Source organism: Osmia lignaria, chromosome 9 (genome assembly GCF_051020975.1).
Source record: "Osmia lignaria lignaria isolate PbOS001 chromosome 9, iyOsmLign1, whole genome shotgun sequence".
In the NCBI taxonomy this organism is placed as follows: domain Eukaryota; kingdom Metazoa; phylum Arthropoda; class Insecta; order Hymenoptera; family Megachilidae; genus Osmia; species Osmia lignaria.
In genome coordinates, this window is record NC_135040.1 from 3,705,854 (window position 1) to 3,729,088 (window position 23,235).

Sequence of the window (23,235 nt, forward strand, 5' to 3'; positions counted from 1 at the left end):
GGAATTACATGGTCGAAGAAAAAAAAAAGATTGGATACTCGGATGAGCAATGATTCTGAAGGATCATGTTTTATTCAGTATTCGAGTGTGAGTGTTCAAGGTTTAGATAATTTCCGGAGTATTACTTCCGTATCTTCTAGATGATTTATGGAGAATTTGAGGAATTATAATTTAACAAGTAGAGAGGTGAATATTTTAAATACATTTTATTGATTTAAAGTAATCATACAGGCTAATATAGTGGTCTTGTATCTCTCCATATCATTAAAGAAAGTAATTTTTAACAAGTAATTGGTAGATTAATTATCAGGAAAACTGATTTCGTCGATTTAATTTCATTTTATTCGACACCTTGAAACGTGCCAATTCGAGTATTTTCATATTTTGCATGGAATCTCGTTAACCGAATGTCTGTTGATGTTGATGAGCTTCGCTTTGTGCAACTGATAAGCTGCTATGCGGTAGATTGACATTGGCAGCGAAATCGTGAGTCTCTGAATGAGATGATGAATAATGTGGCAGACGATGATGAGAATGATGATAATGCCCGGGGTTGGAGTGAACCGAAGCTGATGCTTGGGCGACGTTTACAGAAGACGATCCCCATCTGAAATTAAAAAATAACAAATGATAAAAAATGATCACTTACTTCAGATTTCACAGATTTATTTATTTGTTTTATTTATAATTTTGTCAGATTATTGTTAAGCTTACCCTGGATATTGCATCCTGTGAATATGTTTCTTAGTTCTTTCAAGTTCTTCAAGTTCTCCTTCAACTTGGTTGCTGATTTTCAGAGCCTCTTTTATTTCTTCGTTCTCTGAAAAGTACACGGTTTCATTAGAATATTACACATCAAACAATTTTAATTAATTTCACATTCTCGTTAAAATTCTCACTTTTCGTTGATGGAACGCTGCTCTTTGATGGTCGAGCATCGATCATCACCACTACAGCAACGAAAACGAATAACAGGAGGAACTTCATTCTTGCTGAATGTCACAGAACTAAATGTACCATTCCGTCCTCGATGCTTCCCTTTTAAAGGTACCCTTCCCCCATTACCGGGGATTTTTCGGGAAAAGTTTACTCGGACCATCGGTACCCTTCGTGGAATTTTAGGAAAGTGATTAGAGACAATAGAACGGGACTCCGTTAGAAAGGGGCATACCCCTGGATTTTCCCCTAATGACACTGCTGATTATAACTGCGATATCCTCAAAACTATGGAATTTTACGTAGATAATGAGGTTTCAATGACTAAGCACTTTTCCATTTTCCTAATAATCAATGACACATACCTACCCGAATTTTCATTACAAATTTTTATTTGCAATTTTAAGTGAAAGATTGCTGTCTACAGGTTTCACAAATTATTGTTTTATTTATGAAAATATGCAATGTCGAATATTCCATTTATTGTAATCTATTTTCAATTAACACTAGATTACCAGAGCGAGTCAATTTGACTAATTTACGATATGATTCCTATATAAATAGAAAAATTTAAATAACTTTTTTAAAACATATGTTGGTTTTTAATAGAATTATGAAATGTATACAGATACTAATTCCTTCCTCTCCCTACTCGTTAGTTCCAAACGTTCGAATGTGCTATACCTATTTTGATTTGACGGATCTATTTGTCTGGCAATCTAGTGTTAATTTAGAAATTGATTTATTTCTGAATCTTCAAATTAATATTTGCAAAAAGAGGCTCCTTTCAATCCAAATTATTTTTAATTGATTTATTCCTGAATCTTCAAATTAATATTTGCAAAAAGGTCGTTTCAATCCAAATTATTTGTAATAAAAACCACAATATAAGTTAGCAAATGTTTTTTAACTATTTCTGTTGCTATCTTTCAGAAGTATTTTCTTATTATTCGTTTTGATAATAATATAGAATCTCAGTTATTAAAGATTCTTAGATTAAGTGCATCTTTTATTGTTATGCGCAACGAAGATTCCGCGTAGAGATTATGCGATGCAAATTATACCTGCATATTCAAACGACCCAGGATATAAAGGAAGAAAAACAGAAACTCTAATAACACTACTTTACGATTCCTATTCGACGACGGCATACAAACATTTACGAGTAAACGTTGTTCATTTTGTCATGAACAACTATCTCGAACGTAATTAGTTATAATTAGCACCTTCGTGGGTTTATATTTAGTCTACCTTAAGATATATTCAATGAAATCGTTCGGTAAAGAGTTGACTCTTCTAGGAAAATGAGTGTCTTATTTTCAAAGAAATTTTACTAATCAATGATTTAAACATTTTTGTTATACTTTAGCAAATATTCGCAGTAGTTTAATTACCAATGATCCAAATAATCCTCGTTTTAATTATCAAATTGCATCAGTTACAAGGATTTTAAAACAAGTGCAGGTCAATAAAGAGGTCTCTGTGATGTCGATAGAAAATCATGGTGTTTATTAAATTCTTATTTCGTACAGAGAATACAATAATATATATTTATGTTACATAAGAGAGCAAGGCAGAGGTGGAAGACGATATCCGTCGCGGTATGATAAGGCATGATAATAGACGATAATTACGCTAAGATGCAAAATGCTCTTTGCAAAAAGTGATTATCAATAATTACGTACAAATTGCAAGATGTCATGGTACATTAGTAATTAACAGGACAAGCATTTTTAACCATTCATTTTGTATGAAACGACAGTATTGTACAATATAACTTTTATTAAAATTCATTTCCAATTTGGAAAATCAATCATAAGTCTTTCGGTATTTTCGAATTTAAGTGATTGAGAGTCATCGAAAGTTTACTTTGAAACGAAATGCTTTGCAATACGAAAGATATCGTAGCAGTCAACTATGACCCTTACAATATTTGCTCAATCTCAAATACGTCATAGTGAATAAAACATGCATTTTAATACAACTTCGAGGAGAATCGGTGAAAAACGATGTAACATCTTACGTTTAGTCAGCAGTGTCGTGATCGAAGAAACTATGGACAAATAAATAAATTGTTACCTAATCGTACAAACACTTGATCTAACCCAGAGAGCTATCGATAATTTAACATTTAATTACTAATATCGATAAATAGCTAGAATATTATTCCATAAGAAGCGATTGTGAACATACTTTTCAATTCGAAGGAAAGGATATTTAGAATGAATTCTGGCAAGAACAGTATCACATGTTAGGAATCAATTTTGAACTAACGACTCGATTGAACAGATTATCGCAATGAAAAAGATAAAAATTGCATAACATCGATTGATTTACTGCATCAATCTTCATTACACCGTATCACCATTATACATAAATGTGACCGTATCTACGATCTTGTCGTTAATTATGTGACATTAAAATAGTCGATCGTGTCTTCGAGTACATGATCAGTGACGTACCCTACAATCTACCTTAGAAATCTTAACAACTACGTTCGAAGGAGTATTCGTAAAAATTACAGAATAATGGCACGTCCATGGCGTCAGTTCGGTTGATCGTTGAAGAATCTCGTCAAGAATCTCGCATACTTCGACGTTTGAGCGATTATTGGCTGAAGACGAGCATACTCCTCGTGTCGATTTTAGCTTCTGCGTTACTGGAGGCTGAGCTACCACCTGATCCGGCGTTCGCGCTGCTCGATGCTACTGCTTTCGCGTTGGCCGAGGCATTTCCGCTTCCGAAGGCCGACGATTTAGCTGAACTAGTTGCCGAAGCAGATCCTCCGCTCGCGAAAGAGCTGGAATTCGCGGTGGAAGATGCGCTTGACGAGCCTGAAGAAGGAAGAGGAATCATTTAATTAGGATCAGGCCTGATTGCATTGCCTCGGCGAAGGACGATGCCGATGCCTTGGCACTGCCACTCATCTCTACGAAACAACACCATAGAATTTTTTGTAACTTTTATACAGAAAATTTGAATAAATAAAATGGGAAACCTACCCTGTCCATAACCTCCAGCTGTTGCTGTGGCATCAGCTTTGGCGCCCGCTACGGAAGAAGCTCCACCTCCACCGTTAAAACCAGAAGATCCAACACCACCATAGGAATTTCCATCGCTACCAGCGTTTCCTCCCAAGTTACCAGCCGATCCAGTGCTTCCAGCATTAGCTACCGCGTTAGCATTCGCGCTCGCACCAGCAGCACCTCCAGAAAGTCCGGTGTTGTAACCTGGTCCAGTGGATCCGTAACTGGGCAAACCCTTGATGGGAGTACCTACTCCAGATCCACTGTTTCCAGCATTGGCGTTGCTGTTTGCTCCAGCATTAGCTCCACCTTGTCCATATCCTCCTGTGCCAGAAAATCCAGTACTTCCAGCTCCTCCTAATACTGATCCACTGCTTTCAACCTTAGCTCCACCTTGTCCATATCCTCCTGCTCCAGAAAATCCAGTACTTCCAGCTCCTCCTAATGCTGATCCACTGCTTCCAACCTTAGCTCCACTTTGTTCATATCCTCCTGCTCCAGAAAATCCAGTACTTCCAGCTCCTCCTAATGCTGATCCACTGCCTCCAGCATTAGCTCCACCTTGTCCATATCCTCCTGTGCCAGAAAATCCAGTACTTCCAGCTCCTCCAAATCCTGATCCACTGCCTCCAGCATTGACTTTGCTGTTAGCTCCAGCATTAGCTCCACCTTGTCCATATCCTCCTGTGCCAGAAAATCCAGTACTTCCAGCTCCTCCTAATGCTGATCCACTGCTTCCAACCTTAGCTCCACCTTGTCCATATCCTCCAGCTCCAGAAAATCCAGTACTTCCAGCTCCTCCAAATCCTGATCCACTGCCTCCAGCATTGACTTTGCTGTTAGCTCCAGCATTAGCTCCACCTTGTCCATATCCTCCAGCTCCAGAAAATCCAGTACTTCCAGCTCCTCCTAATGCTGATCCACTGCCTCCAGCATTAGCTCCACCTTGTCCATATCCTCCTGTTCCAGAAAATCCAGTACTTCCAGCTCCTCCAAATCCTAATCCACTGCCTCCAGCATTGACTTTGCTGTTAGCTCCAGCATTAGCTCCACCTTGTCCATATCCTCCAGCTCCAGAAAATCCAGTACTTCCAGCTCCTCCTAATGCTGATCCACTGCCTCCAGCATTAGCTCCACCTTGTCCATATCCTCCTGTTCTAGAAAATCCAGTATTTCCAGCTCCTCCAAATCCAGATCCACTGCTTCCAGCATTGGCTAGAGCACTAGCCTTGCTATCAGCGTTTGCTCCAGAAGATCCACTACCATAAGCAGGTCCAGAGGTTCCATACGTTGGGGCTCCATAGCCACCAGTACCAGAATTAGCACCAGAGTTCGCTGCAGGGTTTTCGAATACGCTATTGGAGCCAGATTGTCCATTAACACCACTTGCTCCATTGTAGTAAGAACCTTCAGGAGACGCTGGAACCGTTAATGGAGTTGTTTTAATTGGTTGGTTGTATCCACCTGATCCCGCAGCATTGGCACCCGCGTTCGCACCAGCGTTCGCGACAGCTCCTGAACCTGCAGCTCCTGAAGAAGGTGCACCATAGTTTCCTCCACTAGGATACATGGTAGGGACGCCCTTGATGACATTCTGACTTCCTGCAATCGCTCCAGCATTGGCACCTGCGTTAGCTCCTGAACCTGCCACTCCTGAAGAAGGTGCACCATAGTTTCCTGCACCAGGATATGTGGTAGGGATGTTCTTCATGGTATTCTGGCTTCCAGCATTGGCACCTGCGTTAGCTCCGGATCCTGCCACTCCTGAAGAAGGTGCACCATAGTTTCCTGCACCAGGATACGTGGTAGGGATGTTCTTCATGGTATACTGGCTTCCTCCAGTTGCTCCAGCATTGGCACCTGTGTTGGATCCATAATTTCCTCCACTTGGAAGTGCACCATTCAGGAAGGGATTGTTTGCACCAATTGGTGCTTGAGAACCACCCGTGGCACCAGCGTTTGCAATTGCACCAGCATTTGCAGTTGCACCAGCATTTGCAATTGCACCAGCATTTGCACCAGCGTTACCATTTCCAGAACCACTTAGGAATGGATTATTTCCGCCTATAGGAGCGGATGGACCAGTTTGGTAGTGTCCTGTACCCTGTCCTTGACCTGGATACGCGCCTCCATTGGTGTTAGCGCCTACATTGGTATTCGCCCCAGAACTGCTCAGGAAGGGATTGTTAGCTCCGATGGGTCCCGATGGAGCACTCGATGAATAATACTGTGGCTGTTGATGAGAGCCTGATGGAACTTGGTAGTTTCCATTGGTAGCAGCGTTAGCATTGGCAATAGCCATGGCGTTGGCGTTTGCATTGGCGTTGCCATTTCCAAATCCTGATGGATAAACAAAATTCATAATTAATTAATTTAACGAAATCAAGAAATGTGACGATGACAGACTTAACAGGAAAGATATTTCTCAATTATATCATTGTTCTTCAAGATTTCAATTCTCCGTGTTAAATGTTAATCAAAATAAGTGCCAAGTGTCTGAAAAAGAGTTAGCTTCCATCAAGTGCGTCAACAGAGTGCATCGATCATTCTCAGTTAAGGTGCAAACGAGTGAGTGCTAATTAATTATGGTGCAGGTAAATGAAAGGGTCAGCAGCGTCCAGTGGCTCACCTTGGCCTTGCCTCGGCGATTCCGGCTCTTCTATTACGATGATCTCAATTGGTTCTGGCTTAGGTTTCGGACCGTACTGTGGTCTTGGACCATAATGAGGTTCTGGTCTTGGACCATAGTGAGGTACTGGTCTTGGACCATAATGAGGCATTGGTCTACCATGTGGAGGACCATCTACGATCACTATTGGTATCACTGTCTCATCGTTGCGTGCAGGTGGTTGGTATGGACGAACGATCACCGAAGGCTGATGCTGAGGATGAGACTGATAGTGAGGATGAGGCTGATAGTGAGGTTGAGGCTGATGGTGAGGACGAGGATGAGGATGATACGCAGGAGGAAACTTTTCGATCTCATAATCGTATCCTCCAGCTGGAGACACGGTTAAAGTAGGTTGTCCCAGAGAAATACTGTTGGCTCCAGTTATGGCGTTTGCATCGGCTCGCTCGTTTCCATGGTAATAAATGGCTGGTAAACCATTACCGTTTGAATTTACGTTAGTTTTCGCACCTCCGCTTGGATAGATATCTAGATTCACATTTGAATTGGTATTCGCATTGCTAGCTGCACCAGCGTACGCGTTAGCATTTGCAGCTGCGTTTGCACCCGACTGAGAACCACCATAACTACCGTACTGTTGATCGTTTGATGGGTAGCTATCGTACCCGTCACCATAGTTGTTGGTGTTAGAATTATAATTTGGACCTAAAGAACCAGCGTAACCTATATTGAAAAAAAAAAAAAAAACTGAAGGGTTATTACGGAGTTTGAGAGGACTTCGTCATTTTGTTATTCGCAAGTTTTCCGATTTTCCAATTTCTCGAAGCTTATTTTCCTTAATTTCCTAATTTAGAAATTTTCAATTATAGTACCTTGGGCACCAGCTATGGCAGAGGCATCAGCTTTGGCCGAGGCTCCTCCAGAAGCTTGAGAATTCGCTGTAGCACCAGCAGAGGCTAATCCATTGCCAGTTGCCTTTGCATTGGATGTACTGAAGGAGTGATGGCTTTTAATTCCTATCGGTCCCAAATTCAGATCTCTGTCGGAAGTGAACGTGTTACTGTTCGCCTGAGCACTTGAACCTTGTTGCGGAATACCAAGGATCTGTTTCACGTGTCCTCCAATATGGTCTCCAATGTGAGTTAGGTGACCTAACAAACCTGCAGAAATAATTAATTAATTAATTAAATTTCCCAATTTCTTAACGTTTGATTTCCCAATTTCTCAAAGTTCAAATTTTTTCTAATTTCCCAATTTCTCAGCGTTTGATTTCCCAATTTTCCAAGCCTTCAATTTTCTACTTTTCCAAATTTAGAAATTTTCGAATACCTGAAGCACCGGCTGTGGCAGACGCATCAGCATTGGCCGTGGCTATTCCAGATCCTTGCGAATACGCTTTAGCGTCAGCGGAAGCGGCAGCATTGTTTCCTCCAAAAGCTTGGGAAGAAGCTTTGGCATCGGCAACGGCTGATCCACCGCCAAACACTGCCGGATGTTCCTTCTTCACATGATTCAACAGACCAAGTAAACCTCCTGAAATAATTACATCCGAAATAATTGTACGTCGAATTTCATTTTCCGACCGGAAGTGTCCAACGAAAACTCACCGGACGCGGAAGAATTTTCAACGAGCAACACCAGCACAATCGGCACGAAACATTTCAGCAACCTCATGTTTTTTAAACTCCTTCGCTATTTTTTTTCTACACACACGAACTGTAATTTTATTGTTTTTTTTTTTTAATTCCTTATTGCGTTCGGCGAAGCCGTTACAAGTCGATAATCGTTACGTTCGAAGAGTCAAGAACGACTGAAGCTCTTGAACGAGACAACAACTTTATATAGGAAGGGGACACCGGTGGATTTTACGTCCGACAATAATTACCCGTTTACCCATCGTTCTTTCCCTCCTCTGTTCTTTCGTTTTTATCCGTTCCAAGCAAAATTCATAATTTTATAGAGAATCACTTCAGTAGGACTGATAAAATTTCCAAACGCATTGAAAATTAATTGGAACATGATATCAATGTGATATATGGAAATTTGGTAGAGGAAGGACAGTACTTTTACTGACTAGAGAGAAACCGACATTGTCAAGGACAGTAATTGCTTCGAAGAAACGTTTCGGATATTTCCCGGGATATCCCTGTCGGTTAACGACTCGTATTTTTAATTGAAATTTTGGAAAACCACAGGGCTGAAATTTTTATCTAATCCCATCATCGATTCCCTTATCTTAATTATTTTATTTTTGTTTCAGGGATATTTTCGTCGTGACACAGCCTGTGCGTCATGGATAGAATAAAATCTCTATTACCTGGAATGTTCTAACGGTAATTAATAACAGTTGAATTTCTATTATCTGGAATGTTCTAACATTCTAACAATACATTTCAAAGTTTTTGCATTTGTAGCCTAAGCAGTGTTTACTGTCCTCTATAAATAAGTACAGAATATTTCAAACTTTTTGCTCTTGGAGTCTAAGCAGAATTTACTATCTTCTATTTTAAAATTTAACAACGATAATTACTGTTAACCTTCCGTTATTCTTCAGTTTCGCTAAAGATCAAAGCAAATTTATGTTCATTGAAGAAGAATCAAAAAAGGCTTGAAACAGGATGCTAGCTGGTTAATTTTGAGAAAGGAATGTCGTCCCCAAAAAATATAGTCAAAAAACAAATAAATAGAGAATCTTCGATGTTACATAACGGTGGATTTGGTGAAAGATCAAAAACGCTGTTCGATAAATTGCAATTAATACGATTCCGCGTCAATTAATCAATACGGATGTTAATAACGATGAGTAATATGAATCGCGTGGGACAACGTAATCGTGAAAATGCTAAGAAAAATTAAATATAAAAGAAACAAGGACATACGTGTCTCTTTACATGGATCTAATGAATATTCACTTATTAAAAGAAGGATCAATTTTCATGGTTTTATTGAAGAATTGATTGCATCGAATAACAGTTCCTAGAAATTCATTAACATTGACAGAAATTTTCTTGTTTATTTATCATTGTTCTAATGGATATTAGATAGTTGGAATTTTCATGGTTATCGATCAGCGTGTAAACGAACATTTATCTAATCGTATTAGCATATTGAGAAAAATTCTGATAAAAGCAATTCAAAGGTCTCGGTATCGATAACAGAGTTATTTAAATAAAAGTGAATAATACGTGTATATCGATCGAATAATATTTCACATTCTCGTAAGTAAATTATTCCTTTGATTGGAATCTCGAATAGACAGCAAAATAAAGGCCGAGGTGCCATGTACGGCGGGGAAAATCCGATGAACGCATCTCGATTGAAAATCACGTAGCGATACGATGGATCGAACGAGAACAGAGTCGTCGATATTATCATTTCTACGATGATGTTGAATGATTTCGGTGAATCTTCGATATTGGGTCAAGGTGCCGTTCGCGAGAAATCGAAGAAGGAAAAAACCGGGAAGCATTCAACCTTTGTTTGAAAAACACTGATTATGTTATCTTAATTAGATTAACACTAAATCTACCAGAGCGGTCAAATGACCGCGTTTGAGACTTTAAAGTTAATTGAATCAATTAACTTTAAAGTTAATTAACTTTAAAGAATCAAAGTTAATTGACGACAATTATTTTGTGTGTTATTGCCGCTACTGAATTCTGTATTATTTATAATCAATTGGAAAAAATATAATGTTTATTTGAAAAGCGGTCATTTGACTGCCATCGATAGAAACAGGTATATATAAAATGTCAGTAGGTTTAGTGTTAATCGAGAGACACGAGAGGCTCGGATATAGGAATTTCTTTAATAACAGAATAGTCACTTCGTGATTCGAAGATAAACGTATATTAAGATGACGGTTTCTCGGCTTTTGAAAATCCAAAATACCATTGACGTAAGCAGTGATTTTAAAGGCAACAATACGTACGTAAGAATTAAGAATCCTTTCGCGGAACGTCGCCGTTACTATTTAGAATCTTAGACATCTTCACGAAAATCACTCCTTATCGAAGCTAGTTTTTATCTATGAATTATTCATCAATTTTTTCCAACGATGGATTCTATAATTTGCGGGCCTGTCTGAAAACTTGTATTTTCAAGGCCTGGTTCAACGACTGTTTCCTCTTATTCTAGGAATACAGTTCCTAATAATTTTTCGAATACCATAAATAAAATATATAGAATAATTTATAATTGAATGAAGGAATAAAAGATTGGGTGAACTTGTAGTTGAGCTACTCCCCGTCCGATTTTGATGATTTTTAAATATGTTGTAAAATTCGATATTTTAAGCAACTTTTTTCCTCTAAGCTATATGTTGGATTTGATTGATTTGCGAGATATTCGCGAAAGAATATTATTACTACTACAGCGAATGGACCAGCTCTCTTGCCAGCTCTCTTGCCTACCGTTTCTGTAAGCACCAGTGTGTAGTCCGGCTCCTAATCATACAACGGGAGAGCTGAAAAATCAAATTATAACATTTGACTGTCGTGGCCGGCGATCTATTAATCTAACCTAACCTAACCTAACCTACACGTATAAGTAACAGAAAAATAAAATACTGCCAACATTAGTTTTAACCAATGTGGTATATAATGTATTCTGTTATTTACATGTCCAGATTAGGTTAGCCTAACCTAACCTAACCTAACCTACACGTATAAGTAACAGAAAAATAAAATACTGCCAATGTGGTATATAATGTTTTCTGTTACTTACATGTCCAGATTAGGTTAGATTAGGCTATATCAATATTCATGACGCACAAGTCCAAGTGTCAAAATTATTGAAATTAGTTAAATTTAATTTTAAGCTCACCTGTTATATGAATGATAGTCGGGTCATGTGGTGCTGTTGACAGTGTCGACCCATTCTCATCGACACCTGCACTAACCGACCATTCCAAAGTGTCCAGTCCGTCCATCCTGTAGAACCTTTCTTCGATATTTATATATCCGGACCTTTCTTTCCTAAATCTTAAACTATTAGGACCTTTTTCCCAATCTCCCCTACAAGACCATCGTTCGATATTTATATATCCAGGCTTTTGTTTCCCAAATCCTTAGCTATCAAGATCTTTTTCCCTATTTCCCCTACGAGGCCCTTTCGATATTTATGTTTCCGTCATCAGGCCCTCATTAAGAAAATCTTCACAACGTCCCATTTCCTTTTTCTCACGGCTGGACCACCATCCCCAACTCCATCCTTTTACCGAGGAAATTCGTCCTATAAAAAGGGCGTTAAAAGGAGACACCAGTCCTCGTAACTTTAGACTTGCATATAGGTATTGTCTAAGATTGTATTATTATAAGAATATACTGACTTAAAAACAAGAAACTAAGTTCGTTTTCGAGTGACTCCGACGACAAAGGAAAAAAGTTGCTTAAAATGACGAATTTTACAATATATTTAAAAATCATCAAAATCGGAGGGGGGTAGCTACAAGTTCACTGAGAAAAGATTGAATTAAGCTGGGAAAATCTAATTCGAATCAGCTGAACGTATTTCTCTAGAATTTTGATAAAACTACGGGGAACTGCCGAGAGAATCTGACGAAGTCAGCTCATTCGAGATTCATGATCGATTCGTGATCCCTGGGTCAAACGTCTGGATTTCTGAAGGAGAACTCGCGAGCGATACGGAACTCGCGGTGTTACGAAACGGAATCCCGTGGTAGCCTTTCATTGACTCGGTTCTCCTTGATGACTCACTTTCGGAACGAGTCTCCTCGTCAACGCGATTCGAAATTCTATGACGAGGAAAACCCAATGCCACGCTTACGTGACACGATGTATCTTTATCTCTTTTTGCACTCCAACGAAAACACGGAGGTGGAACCTGTTAACTAATTAGCATACGCGGCTTGTTACGTGTTCATATTCGTAGACGATGCTTCAAAAATAAGTCTTCCGTTATTTCCCCAGCTGTCTTTTTCTCTCAATCACGGTGTATCGTCCGGAATTCAATGTACTTTAAATATTTATTTCACATGAAACTTAGGTACATGGATGGAGATGTATACAATTAATATTTGCAGCGATTCCTCATCGAAGTAACTCTTACGTTAATTAACTTAGAATTTAATAAACCTATCATTTCGTTCCACTTTTGCATGTTCTTATGCTTTGAAACAGGAAATACAGAATAAAAATGACTTGTTCTATTAATGAAAAATTATTGTCCTGTTAAATACCTGAACTTAAATCGGTCGAAGAATCGATGAATTCACGTATACACATATAGTAAACGTATTATTGTCTTTGAACGTTTGCAAAATATTTTATTATGCATCTGTATTATTATATAATAGTAACACACCACCCATTGCAAATTTAATATTCAATCCACTGCCTTATAATTTTTGAAAGTGAACAAAGTTTACAATATTGTAAGGCAAGGGATCGTGAATTTTTAATAATTAATTGACTTTCGCTGAAATGTTGCAATAGGTGGCTAAGAATCAGGTAAGAGACACGGACTATACATTTGTAACTTTTCTCGATAAACTTATCCTATCGGCCAAGCATTCATAGAGGAATATTTTGTACAGAATAAGGTTGCTCTTTCTCGATGATTTTCCATTCGTTTCGCGAGATCATTTCGGATCGAAAGATTCACAATTCCTGTTCACACGAATATGCTTTCGAACGAGATTATGTCTAAATGGAACAAGGTCGCAAAACACAACGAGTTACGAACACAATTCGCAAACGGATCGACGTTACGTAAGATATAGCTAACGTTTGATCGTTCGAGATTCCTGTTCAATTATTAATATCCACTTAGAAGAAAAATTTGCGGTAAATCAAGTGAAAAATTTCTCTTCTATTTTCACTTTACACCGATACAGTTTTACGCGTCGCAAGATAAATAGGAACGAATATATCACATAAGTGAATAAGAACGCTGTCCACGCTTGAAAAATTTTAATACATTTCGACGAATTAAAAATTCTACTTAATGTATGAGGTACAAATTAAATCACGCAAATAATACTGTAAAGTATATTACTCGCTAGAACCCTGTAACCCCAATCCGTCGTTTTTCAGAAGGCAAATACGAAACTGAAAACGACCATATAATCTATAAAACGAAGAAAAAGAATCGCATCCCTGAGATCCGTTCAAGAAATTCAACGAAGTTATCATCTATCGTGGGTTACAGCGAGTCCCAGACTGCCACTTAACTACTAAATCGTAAAAATAAATGAAATCGTAGGAAAATAATTCGTCAACTGCAATATTGAGTTCCTTTCGTCTAAATGGTGGGCCTCGAACTGCATAAATTACTTTATGGCAATTTATGGCGGGGCCATAAAGGGCCCGCACGAAGCCAGCTAGGCTCCTCCTGCACGGATTACACGGTACAAACTTTAACCCGTTCGATAATCAGTCGGATGACACGCGTTTCCGTGAATCATACTATTTTCGAAATGAAAAACTCTAATACGAGTCAGCTGTGCAAAAGTTATTATGGCGAAATTATCGGAAAATTTTGGAAAAATTGTGATTTTTAAAATGGCCATAACTTTGTAACGCCACGTGATATCGACCTCAGGACACTTCCTATCGTCTTCTCCGACTTTGATTTATCCGATAAAATAGTCGAGATCAATTACCCGGAAAACTGCAATCCAACCGCTCTGTATACTACCAGGTATACAGTACAGGACCTTCGTGCAGGCCCTTTATGGCCCCCGACATAAAGTAATTTATGCAGTTCATGCAGGACCGTCTAAATCAGGTATCCTTTTGAGTCCGTAATTTCACGAAGAAAATTATCCTATCTAAAGATTTCTTTAAGGTAGAGGAGTACGACCCGCTGTTTCCACAACTTCCCGCGAATCCGTATTTTCTTCCTTAACTTCGTTCTCTTCGTTCTCCGTTTCCGTTTTCCGAGCCAGCGCATAGTTGTTCAGGTACTCGACCACTTGCATGTGTCCGAAAGATTCTGCTTCGTCGATCGGTCGTTTTCCCCACCTGCAATATTTTCATGTGACTATAAAAAACCTTCTTCGAGATGAGGCGCTCAAAGAGAAAGTACGAATAAAAAATCAGGTCGATTGACTGTGTAAAAGAGAATCGGATGACATTTACCTGTCCTTGGGTTCGTCTGGCACCCCGCACTGTTCGAGCAGAAACTCGACACAGTCCAGGTGTCCTTCACTGGCTGCCAAATGCAAAGCTGTCCTGCCATCGTAGTCTGACAGTGTCATGTCCATTCCGCTCAATCGATGTCTGAAATTATTTTAATGCCATTTACGTTTTTCCTTTCTCTTCTCGCCGATCATTCGACATACGGTGAAGATTCGATAATTGCGAAAAGGATCTGTACGATAAATGCGAAGAACTCATCCCCACCGATGGGGGGTATACCCCTTGAGATGCAATAAAGACCTAAATTTGTTATTTTTCATTTTTGTCTTATAAAACTTTTACCAGGATATTTCGGACATTTTTCTGATTAAAATGATACCAAACACGACGTAATTCGGAACATATTTACTTGCAACATCTTATTATGTATCATTATTATTTCTGTTAAATTAGAAAAAAGTGACACGGTAAATATGGTCCGAATTATATCGTGTTTGGTCTTATTTTAATTAGAAAAATGTCACAAATCTGATAATCAAAATTTCATAGCAAAGAAATTAGAGATAAAAATTAGGCATTTAATTTTTTACGACCACCTCGACTCTCACCTCTTTTTTCTTTATCAAACTGTCTCTTTCTACGTTCGTCATCGTTGACAAAATACAAACGGTTTGCAGAATCGAATCTTCTGTTCGCTAAATGCTCCTCGCCGGTCCCAATTAATTTCTGAACACTTATCGAGTCTTTACTGTATAATGGTTTGTATTTCTCCTTGATCGCTTCGTCTACGTTCGATGCGACTGCACGATATGAGCGAAAATTCGGTCCTGAGCATTTCGCAATTATCGAATCTTTACTGTGATTAAGAAGAGGTAATTAATCGTTACCTCCTCATCGCAGTCACGTCCCCGCTTGCGGCGCTGAACAATAGATTAACGATAGACAAGCCTTTGGTCTCGTACTTGTGCCTCCTCGGGTCCTTTTTATTCGTCGCGTGCTTCAAGTTATCGTACCTGTGATCATAGTAGGTGCTACACTAATCGGGACGGGATGGAAAAACGACGGGATAGATATGAACACAGACGATTTAGAAGAGCAAAGGCAGAGAGACAGAGTTCGTCGGTTGGATTTATTCGTGCGGGGTACGTGTGTAGCATAGGGTTGTGAGAAAAGCAAAGGAGGGAAAATAAAGAATCGATTAATGTGTCATCATCACTGGTATCGAGTTTCGAATTACTTTCATCGAAGCAGAAATTAACACTAGAATTACCGATGTTTGATATGCATTTATTTTAATATTGAAAATAATTTAGAAAATTAAATAGAAAACAATAGCCAACATTCATTTCAACAAAAGTAGCTCGATAAAATTTATAATTTAAAATAAGAAATTATTGACTGGTTTGGTAGTTCTAGTGTTAAAGAAGCTGGTCTCAACAATTTCCCCGCGATCCTAATTTCTTTTCTATGTGTAATGTATTGTTTCCTTTTTTGTTTCGTTGTTTCAAGAGGTACATGCCTCGTGCAGAAGCTCGGACATTGTTTAGTGACTGTTAGTGTGCTAATCGTTTTTGTATAAGTGTAACTCGTTGATTGCGTCTATGCTAGCCATGCTAAACGAAGTGGTTCACCATTAAATTAAATCGTACCTGTGGAAATTGAACTCCGTCACGAGTTCCTCGCAGAATTGCACTCCTCGACATGAATTACCGAGAGGATCCAACGGTGGCGACCAAGTGCAAATGCCCATCACGTTTGGAATGACTACCAGCAGGCTCCCTGATACGCCAGACTTCGCCGGAATGCCAACCTGCATTCAAAAACGCACATTTTCGTATCGAAGACAGAAGGGATTTCTTTTAATTAACCCCTTTACTTGTACGCTCGAGTTAATTCAAGCTCGCTAAACAGGCCAAACTGTGCACACTCGAGATAATTCGAGCGGCGTGGTATTTACATAAAAAAAAATTGATCTTTTTGGCCGGTTTGTTTTAAAAAAACTGTGCGTTAAGGGGTTAAGTCAACGGCTTTAGCCACTTAGGCCATACCGGTACCCGTAAGATCACCGAAGTCAAGCTAAGTGGGCACGGTTTCGCTAAAAGATGGGTTACCGTATGCTGTTGGCAACAAATAGCGAATAGTGAAAATGGGGAATATAAATGAAATAAGTGAGAAATGTTATATAAATGGGAAAAATTTAAGAGTTATGGCACACAAATATAAAAGAAATAATGTAAAAAGCTTAAAATAGACGAGATTTGAAAAAAGGTGTACATGTGCGCGTGGATGCTAACTAACTTTCGTTGGGCAGAAAGTCACCCTCAAAATCGAGGAAAAAATTCAATCAATCGATCTTTTAACTGGGGTTAACTGTCGGTCACGAGAGGATGTGTTGACAGTTATTGCCCCACATCGCGCTGGCGCGAGATTGGCAGCAAAAATGTTAATTAATTCATCGGAAAATCACCTTAAACGCAAACTGACCACTGTAATCGTACATTCCACAACTGTGCATCAGACTCAGCACATCTCTAACGCTGTCAGGCTTTAAAACCTTCTCTTCTGTGATGGGACATATGCCACCATTAGCCAAAGTAGCTGCCATCACCGCCATTGTGTCACAATTTGCCTCCATGGAACAGCACTGGACAGAAAATAGATTGTTAAAAATGATAAGAGGAAAAGAAGAAGAGGAAAAAAACTTACCTGGAAATAAAAATCCATTATTTCTCGGAGATTGGACTTATCAGGATAACAATCGTGCTCCCTCATATAGAAACCAAGAGCGTAATTCCTGTCCGCAGCTTCTCGTTCGGACAAGAAAACGGCGTTGTTGAAGCCGAGATTCTCTCCGCCTGCTAATCTCTTGAAATAATTCATCGTGAAGTCGAATTTCTCCGCGAGGGTCATCTCAGGCTTGATCAACGATTTCAAGAGGGAACAGACTAAGATTGCTCCCGCATTGATCATCGGATTATGAGGCTTTTCTACGAAAGGCAAATTTTCATGTTAATTAATATGCAAGATTATTAGGATTTTAGATCTTGAAATCGAGAACTCACTGTTGTAATCGAGCACCAGCTCGTTGAAATTTCTCCCGGATGGTTCCTGGCCGACGTACTGATGTACGACTTCCTGTCCCAGCCTGTCCAGAGCTATGGCGTAAGTTAATGGTTTGCTGCAACTCTGCAAGGTGAACGGGATCGAGGTGTCGCCGATGCTGAACCTCTGGCCATCGATCGTGCACACCGAAACGCCCCAGTAATCCGGATTCATTCTCGCCAGTTGTGGTATGTAAGAGGCGACCTTGCCCTCCGAGTTGGACTTGCATTTCCAATAGAAATCCTCTATGTGCTTGGTGAAACCTGACCAGTCAGGGATGATGAACTGATGCCTGAACGCTCTTGAAATCAGCACTATATTCGGGCTTATGATTCTGAAACAGAAATTGACAATCTTTTTCCAAACTTTGCGAACTAATTTATTAATTAATCCAGTATTAACTCTGGTCTACTATTTAACCCTTTGGACGGCGGACCATGGAGAGAGCCTCAATCTTGAGCCTAATCTCCTTTCATTAAAAAGGCATCAATTACCTTCTAAACTGTTCTCTGCTCAATTTTTGGGTCTCGTGCGAAACCCCCTCGTGTCCCCCGCTCTTCAAGTGTTCCTTTCGCAGATTGTCCGTGAATTCTTGAAGTCTCGGGTCGTCGTTTCGTAAGCCGGTCGTCCTCAATGCCTGAAAGGTAAAAAAGAACGACTGTAAAAATCCTCGACCAACTATATTTAGCGAATGATTTTATATTAAACGTCGTCGAGGGGTACACTCACAGCTAAAAACTTGCCAACCGGTAGGAGACCGGTTTCTTCGTTTTTAAACATATCGAAGAGAACATCCTCCGCGTTCGTCGCTTGATCCTGATCCCTGGTGCTAGAATTATTAATAACAAATTAGCTTCTGGCAATCGAATTGTTCTCTTCTTAAAAGCCATGCAAACTTTTTTAAATTCATGCGTCGTGAATTCTATAAATTATGAAATTGGTACCAAAATTTGGTATTTTGGAGAACTTCATTGATCTACATTCACTCACAGATTAAAATTTAAATTCACGTACTTGGGAAATCACTAAGTTTTCTATTGCATAAACTAAGCAGAAATAAAAGGAAAATATTTGATGCAATTAAATCTAAAAAAAAAGGATTATTACGTAAGATGAAAGCTGCAAAATTACGTTCTAAGGCTTCTCAGAGAGGGATACTAAATTTTACGCTGTTGTAAAATTCAATTCTATCTTCTTCAATTTAAATGACATTAAAACCACAAAATATACATATACGAAGATTACGAGCAATTATTGCAACCAATGTTTTTCATGGTACTCACTACATGTAATGGCTGTCATGAATGAAGCTGTAATCGCTGGAAAAACGAAAGGAGACTGATCATTTAACGAAAGAATTACCTAAGAAAACGTGCCAGCATCCTTCTAGTTTTGTACCCCTGCTTTTCCAGCCACATGGTACACGCGATCTTCGTTCTTATCGAATAATCCTCCGAAAATTTTGCTGGCATCATTTCCGGATTCTCATCCGAATACTCATTATTCATCTCGGAATCAGATACAACGATGCTTTGGCTCTTGTCTTTCATGACTAACTTATTTTATCGTTCACTTCGTTTTGTTCACTTCGAAAAATCTATGCAATGTTCAATCACGATTCGTTTGCAGTGTATGGAGAACGAACGATAAAAACGACCTTATATCAGCTGGGAAAACGACCCCACTCGAAGAGGAAATCCAGAAATAGCGAAGGCGCCAACAAGTAGCAAAATGCATTCTGCACAGCTGGTAAATTTCTTGGGTAAATTGATATTACCACAGTGGTGTGGTTGCATAATAAATTACAGACAAACAAGGGCGTATAATATACATATGAATAGAAAATTGATGGAAAAAGAAGAATTTTGCGAATCTTCAGTCATTTATTTGAAGACCCTCTAAGCTTTTTTAGATTCTTTTTAGAAAATATTCGACAGTTGCATATAACAGGAATAGAAGAGACGTGGCACAATGTGTCGCATATATGACAAGGCGTTTATTAGACTCAATTAGAACTATTGTGTATTCAAGAATGACGTTCAGTCAACGGAAGCTTTTACACTCAGCCTTTTCTTCGAACGTACAAAGCGCAAAGTGCAAAGCAAATAGGTAAAACGATTTTTCATAAACATGTAAAAATAGAAAATGGAAGTCGAGGAAGTAGTTTCTTACCAAAAGCATCGACGAAAATCAACGAAATCGTCCACGAAACTGTAGTCGAAACTGTCCATCGTTGTTTTAATTGCAACTAATCGTCCATTGTTCGAAACGAATGATGACTATGGTTACTTTCGTTCGAACTGAAGATCCTCGAAACTCCGTCTATTCGATGGAACAAAATTCTGGGTAACAAAGGGACGTATCTTCGGAACGTATTTAAATGGACAGCAATGACGATAAATTGCGACCGGGTCTACTGGGATCAACGGTTCTCAATTAACAAACCAACATCGTCGTCTTGGTTCTACCTAGATATTTTTCTTTATCTTTTCGAAGCAACCACCGAGACTATTGCATCGATTGACAAGGTTCAACTACTCTGACTCGTATCAGAATGTTTCCGTTTCTCCTTCGAATTGTGCAATCGAATTTGAAATGCACTTTATTACATTCTTGCATTTTCAGAGTTGTAAAACGACTCACGGACAATTTGCGAAAGGAACACTTGAAGAACGGAGAACACGAGGGTGTTTCGCACGAGACCCAAAAATTGAGGAGAGAACAATTTAGAAGGTAATTGATGCAATTAGAGCTAAGTAGTTTTGCATCGTTGTATCTCACGATTTCGATCGTAACGTGGGTGATTAAAAAAAATGAATTAATTACCGTGTCTGCGCTCGTTCCAATTCTAAGGCACTTCCGAAAGCAGCGTCCAAGTATTTAACACTTCCGAGTTTCTTCGAAGCTGGTACAGCAGCTCGTCTCTGTAATTAATTGAAATTGAGAGGACTGATTTAATTTTCACTTGGTACACTTTCGTTCTAACTCGCCGTTTCCTTAATTTCCATTTCAAGGAAATTCTAATTATACCTTAGGAATTTGATTTATTTATTCATCAACCAATTAACCCATTAACCTGGCATGAGTTAACTCTTTGCTAGAGTGAAGTGCATACAATGCTTGAAAATAATTCTTTTCCATTTGAACGGTGACCCGATCGATCGGTTAATCGTTACTAATTATTGAAAAAGTGGAGTTTATCAGCAATGTTTCTCACGAATTTCACAAGCATCCGAGATGGAACTTCGACCGGTCGTTTAAAAAACGGCCATTTAATCGCGAGTGTATCGAAGTGGAAAAACACGGTTCCGCTTTCGCGAAACCGGTTCAACGATTCAAGTTGAAGAATTTCGGGTTTGTTAAAGGGTGCGAAGGGTGGAAGAGGGTTGCTCGACGCTGTATTGATCTCTCGATGAATCAACCCCTTAATGCCCTAAGCCGAAACCTGCCACGTGTACCCTTGATTCAGATCACCAAGATACAACGAAGGAAAACAAAAACTTGGGTAACGCAAGTTTCTTGTGCGAACCACTGACCTAGATTTCCGGTAACCCTTTTGTTTCATCTCTGCTAAAATCTATTTCCTTTTTTAAATTTGGATACCCATTTGCCAAAATGAAATGAATATATAGAAATTGATAAAATATGAAACGTTAAGCAAGAGGAAATTTATCGCAATTATTTACAGAGGTCTGAAATGGAACACTGGAAAATTATCTGTATTTGATTTACTCGTCGAAGCAAATATTGATCCTATGGATGATATCGATCATTGGCAACAATTTATCGCGCAGAACGGCTCTAACAGTCGTCCAATTCGAGGGCACTCGCTGTCACATCGCGTTAGGGTATTTCTGTCGTTGAAATAGGCCATTGTCGTCGCCCACGTGGACGCGAGAGGTAAAGGAAATTTAACGCTTCGACGCAATCCTGGTCGATAATTTTCTTTTACTTCTTTTATTCAGCCATTTTCAATACCGAGTACCATTCTTCAAAGAACCTTGAAAGATTCTTCAGAAAATATCATTTGTTGTTCAGAATAGAATATCATGAATATATCGTCAAAATGACCTCGACATTGCCAAAATTAACTCAACAATTTGTGACATCAGATATTATTTATACTTTGGCTGAGCAATGTCTGTACACAGTCTGAATCTTTCCGGCAACATCCGTACATCAGTCTAAAAAATGAAGTCTAAAATTTTAGATGGAGATAAAAATTATTATTCAGAAATCTCTGAATCCTACTTTTTCATTCGTTCCAACAGCTGTCTCTAATCAATTAGCAATTCTTCCTTTTCAATCATCCAAGTCTTTAATCATCTGCAAGCAATCCCCTGATCGTCTACTCTCCTGTCGCCATAAGAATCTCATTGTTCTCCAGAAGAACCATTCGATCTGTCTCCATCTACTTCCAGTAGATGGTCCTCGAAACTAGAGAAACGGAGTGCTCTTTTCCAACAGCGCTATAGTTAACGATCGACGAAGGAGGGCGAAATTTCACGCAGTTTCCTCGAATCGATAATATCCGTCGCGATTAGTCGCACCTTACTGCTGGTGTGCAGCCTTCTCAGTCCGTTCGAGCCAGCCTTGACGATCTTCAGCATCCTCGCACCCCTGACGATCGCCTCGCGGTTCATTAGATCCTGAAAAGAATCCTCGCTAGATACGATTCGATCGGTTGACACTTTCACACACGCTTGATGCGAATGCGTTCACTGGCGGCGTCGCGACGTACGGTGCACCCTCGGCGTCCCGACGAGGAAGAGGTACTGCGGTGTAAGGGTCGCGTCTGGCAGCAGGGAATGCAGCCGGCACGATAGGGCACATGCGCGATTTCGTCGCGGCATTGGGAAATTCACGATGGGGACCAGCTGTCTCCTCGTCGATGCTGAAGTGGAGTAAACCTCCTCCCGAGGTGGGGTTGACAGCGGTTCCTCCGCTCAGGGAGATCGTTAGGGGCTGTGGGGGGTGAAATCGGATCACTCGTCGAGGACTAGAGGAAGGATTTTTATTTTGAGGGCTCATTTTTAGGCGATGATGGATTATGGAACTATTTAGGCTTTCTTCGATTAACCCTTTCATTAGGGTAGTAGATTTTTCCGTTTCGAATTATCATTCTTGATATTTTTAATTAGAAAGGATTTAGTAAGGAAAGCAGTGGGGGCTCGTAGCTAAAATTAGTAGGGGTGCTGCTCCAAGAAAGTTTTAGCCTTTGTTTTAAAAGACCGGCATTCCGAGAGCGACAGTGTTCTCTCTACTGCGCAGCCTCGCGCGCAGCTTCCTATGTGCGCATGCGCGCGCATACCACGCCGCTGGAACTGTGAAGCGCACAGTTCTATACAAAGATTTTCAACTGGGAGATGGCTACTGGCATTAAGCTTAAGGATTATATATTGTACAAGTATAAAGAAAGAATTAAAGAAACAAAGACTCA

The 23,235-nt window shown here is 39.5% G+C and overlaps 3 protein-coding genes across 13 annotated transcripts; all 3 read right to left on the bottom strand.

Annotated features, from left to right (window-relative positions):
- Positions 1-208: 208 nt before the first annotated feature.
- On the bottom strand, positions 209-1,049 carry LOC117600472 (uncharacterized). Its single transcript, XM_034315961.1, has 3 exons — positions 900-1,049; positions 715-820; positions 209-607 (listed from the first exon to the last, which is right to left on the bottom strand). The coding sequence occupies exons 1-3, from the start codon at positions 985-987 to the stop codon at positions 400-402; spliced, it is 402 nt and encodes a 133-aa protein (XP_034171852.1). The 5' UTR covers positions 988-1,049; the 3' UTR covers positions 209-399.
- A 1,373-nt stretch (positions 1,050-2,422) lies between these two features.
- On the bottom strand, positions 2,423-8,421 carry LOC117607232 (uncharacterized). Of its 3 annotated transcripts, none has more exons than XM_034330675.2 (6): positions 8,199-8,421; positions 7,921-8,124; positions 7,464-7,751; positions 6,592-7,314; positions 3,939-6,302; positions 2,423-3,770 (listed from the first exon to the last, which is right to left on the bottom strand). In XM_034330675.2, the coding sequence occupies exons 1-6, from the start codon at positions 8,263-8,265 to the stop codon at positions 3,544-3,546; spliced, it is 3,873 nt and encodes a 1,290-aa protein (XP_034186566.2). In that variant the 5' UTR covers positions 8,266-8,421; the 3' UTR covers positions 2,423-3,543. The 3 variants fall into 3 exon arrangements, with proteins under 3 accessions (XP_034186566.2, XP_034186727.2, XP_034186617.2); XM_034330726.2 differs by having other exon boundaries at positions 3,728-3,865; XM_034330836.2 differs by lacking the exon at positions 6,592-7,314 and having other exon boundaries at positions 8,199-8,419.
- Positions 8,422-13,508: 5,087 nt separating this feature from the next.
- GLS (glutaminase) lies at positions 13,509-22,582 on the bottom strand. 9 transcript variants are annotated; one of them, XM_034330857.2, is made up of 12 exons: positions 22,346-22,581; positions 20,622-20,719; positions 19,079-19,114; positions 18,525-18,624; positions 18,290-18,432; positions 17,756-18,129; positions 17,400-17,680; positions 17,161-17,337; positions 16,343-16,503; positions 15,581-15,706; positions 14,694-14,834; positions 13,509-14,576 (listed from the first exon to the last, which is right to left on the bottom strand). In XM_034330857.2, exons 1-12 carry the CDS (start codon positions 22,436-22,438, stop codon positions 14,396-14,398), a joined length of 1,911 nt encoding a protein of 636 aa, XP_034186748.1. In that variant the 5' UTR covers positions 22,439-22,581; the 3' UTR covers positions 13,509-14,395. The 9 variants fall into 9 exon arrangements, with proteins under 9 accessions (XP_034186748.1, XP_034186738.1, XP_034186792.1 ...); XM_034330847.2 differs by having other exon boundaries at positions 15,581-15,724; XM_034330901.2 differs by lacking the exon at positions 22,346-22,581 and adding an exon at positions 20,826-21,978 and having other exon boundaries at positions 15,581-15,724.
- Positions 22,583-23,235: the final 653 nt, after the last annotated feature.

What these genes read in the sequence shown, in the direction of transcription:
- GLS (XM_034330847.2), bottom strand. Translation starts at nt 22,438, where the DNA reads ATGAACCGCGAGGCGATCGTCAGGGGTGCGAGGATGCTGAAGATCGTC. An exon ending in CATGACAGCCATTACATGTA is followed by an intron (nt 18,625 to 19,078) that starts GTGAGTACCATG and finishes TAATAATTCTAG; the next exon opens with CACCAGGGATCAGGATCAAG. An exon ending in TAATGGATTTTTATTTCCAG is followed by an intron (nt 17,338 to 17,399) that starts GTAAGTTTTTTT and finishes TTTTCTGTCCAG; the next exon opens with TGCTGTTCCATGGAGGCAAA.
- LOC117607232 (XM_034330675.2), bottom strand. Translation starts at nt 8,265, where the DNA reads ATGAGGTTGCTGAAATGTTTCGTGCCGATTGTGCTGGTGTTGCTCGTT. An exon ending in TGAAAATTCTTCCGCGTCCG is followed by an intron (nt 8,125 to 8,198) that starts GTGAGTTTTCGT and finishes TAATTATTTCAG; the next exon opens with GAGGTTTACTTGGTCTGTTG. An exon ending in TGCCATAGCTGGTGCCCAAG is followed by an intron (nt 7,315 to 7,463) that starts GTACTATAATTG and finishes TTTTCAATATAG; the next exon opens with GTTACGCTGGTTCTTTAGGT.
- LOC117600472 (XM_034315961.1), bottom strand. Translation starts at nt 987, where the DNA reads ATGAAGTTCCTCCTGTTATTCGTTTTCGTTGCTGTAGTGGTGATGATC. An exon ending in CAGCGTTCCATCAACGAAAA is followed by an intron (nt 821 to 899) that starts GTGAGAATTTTA and finishes TGTACTTTTCAG; the next exon opens with AGAACGAAGAAATAAAAGAG. An exon ending in CACAGGATGCAATATCCAGG is followed by an intron (nt 608 to 714) that starts GTAAGCTTAACA and finishes TTTTAATTTCAG; the next exon opens with ATGGGGATCGTCTTCTGTAA.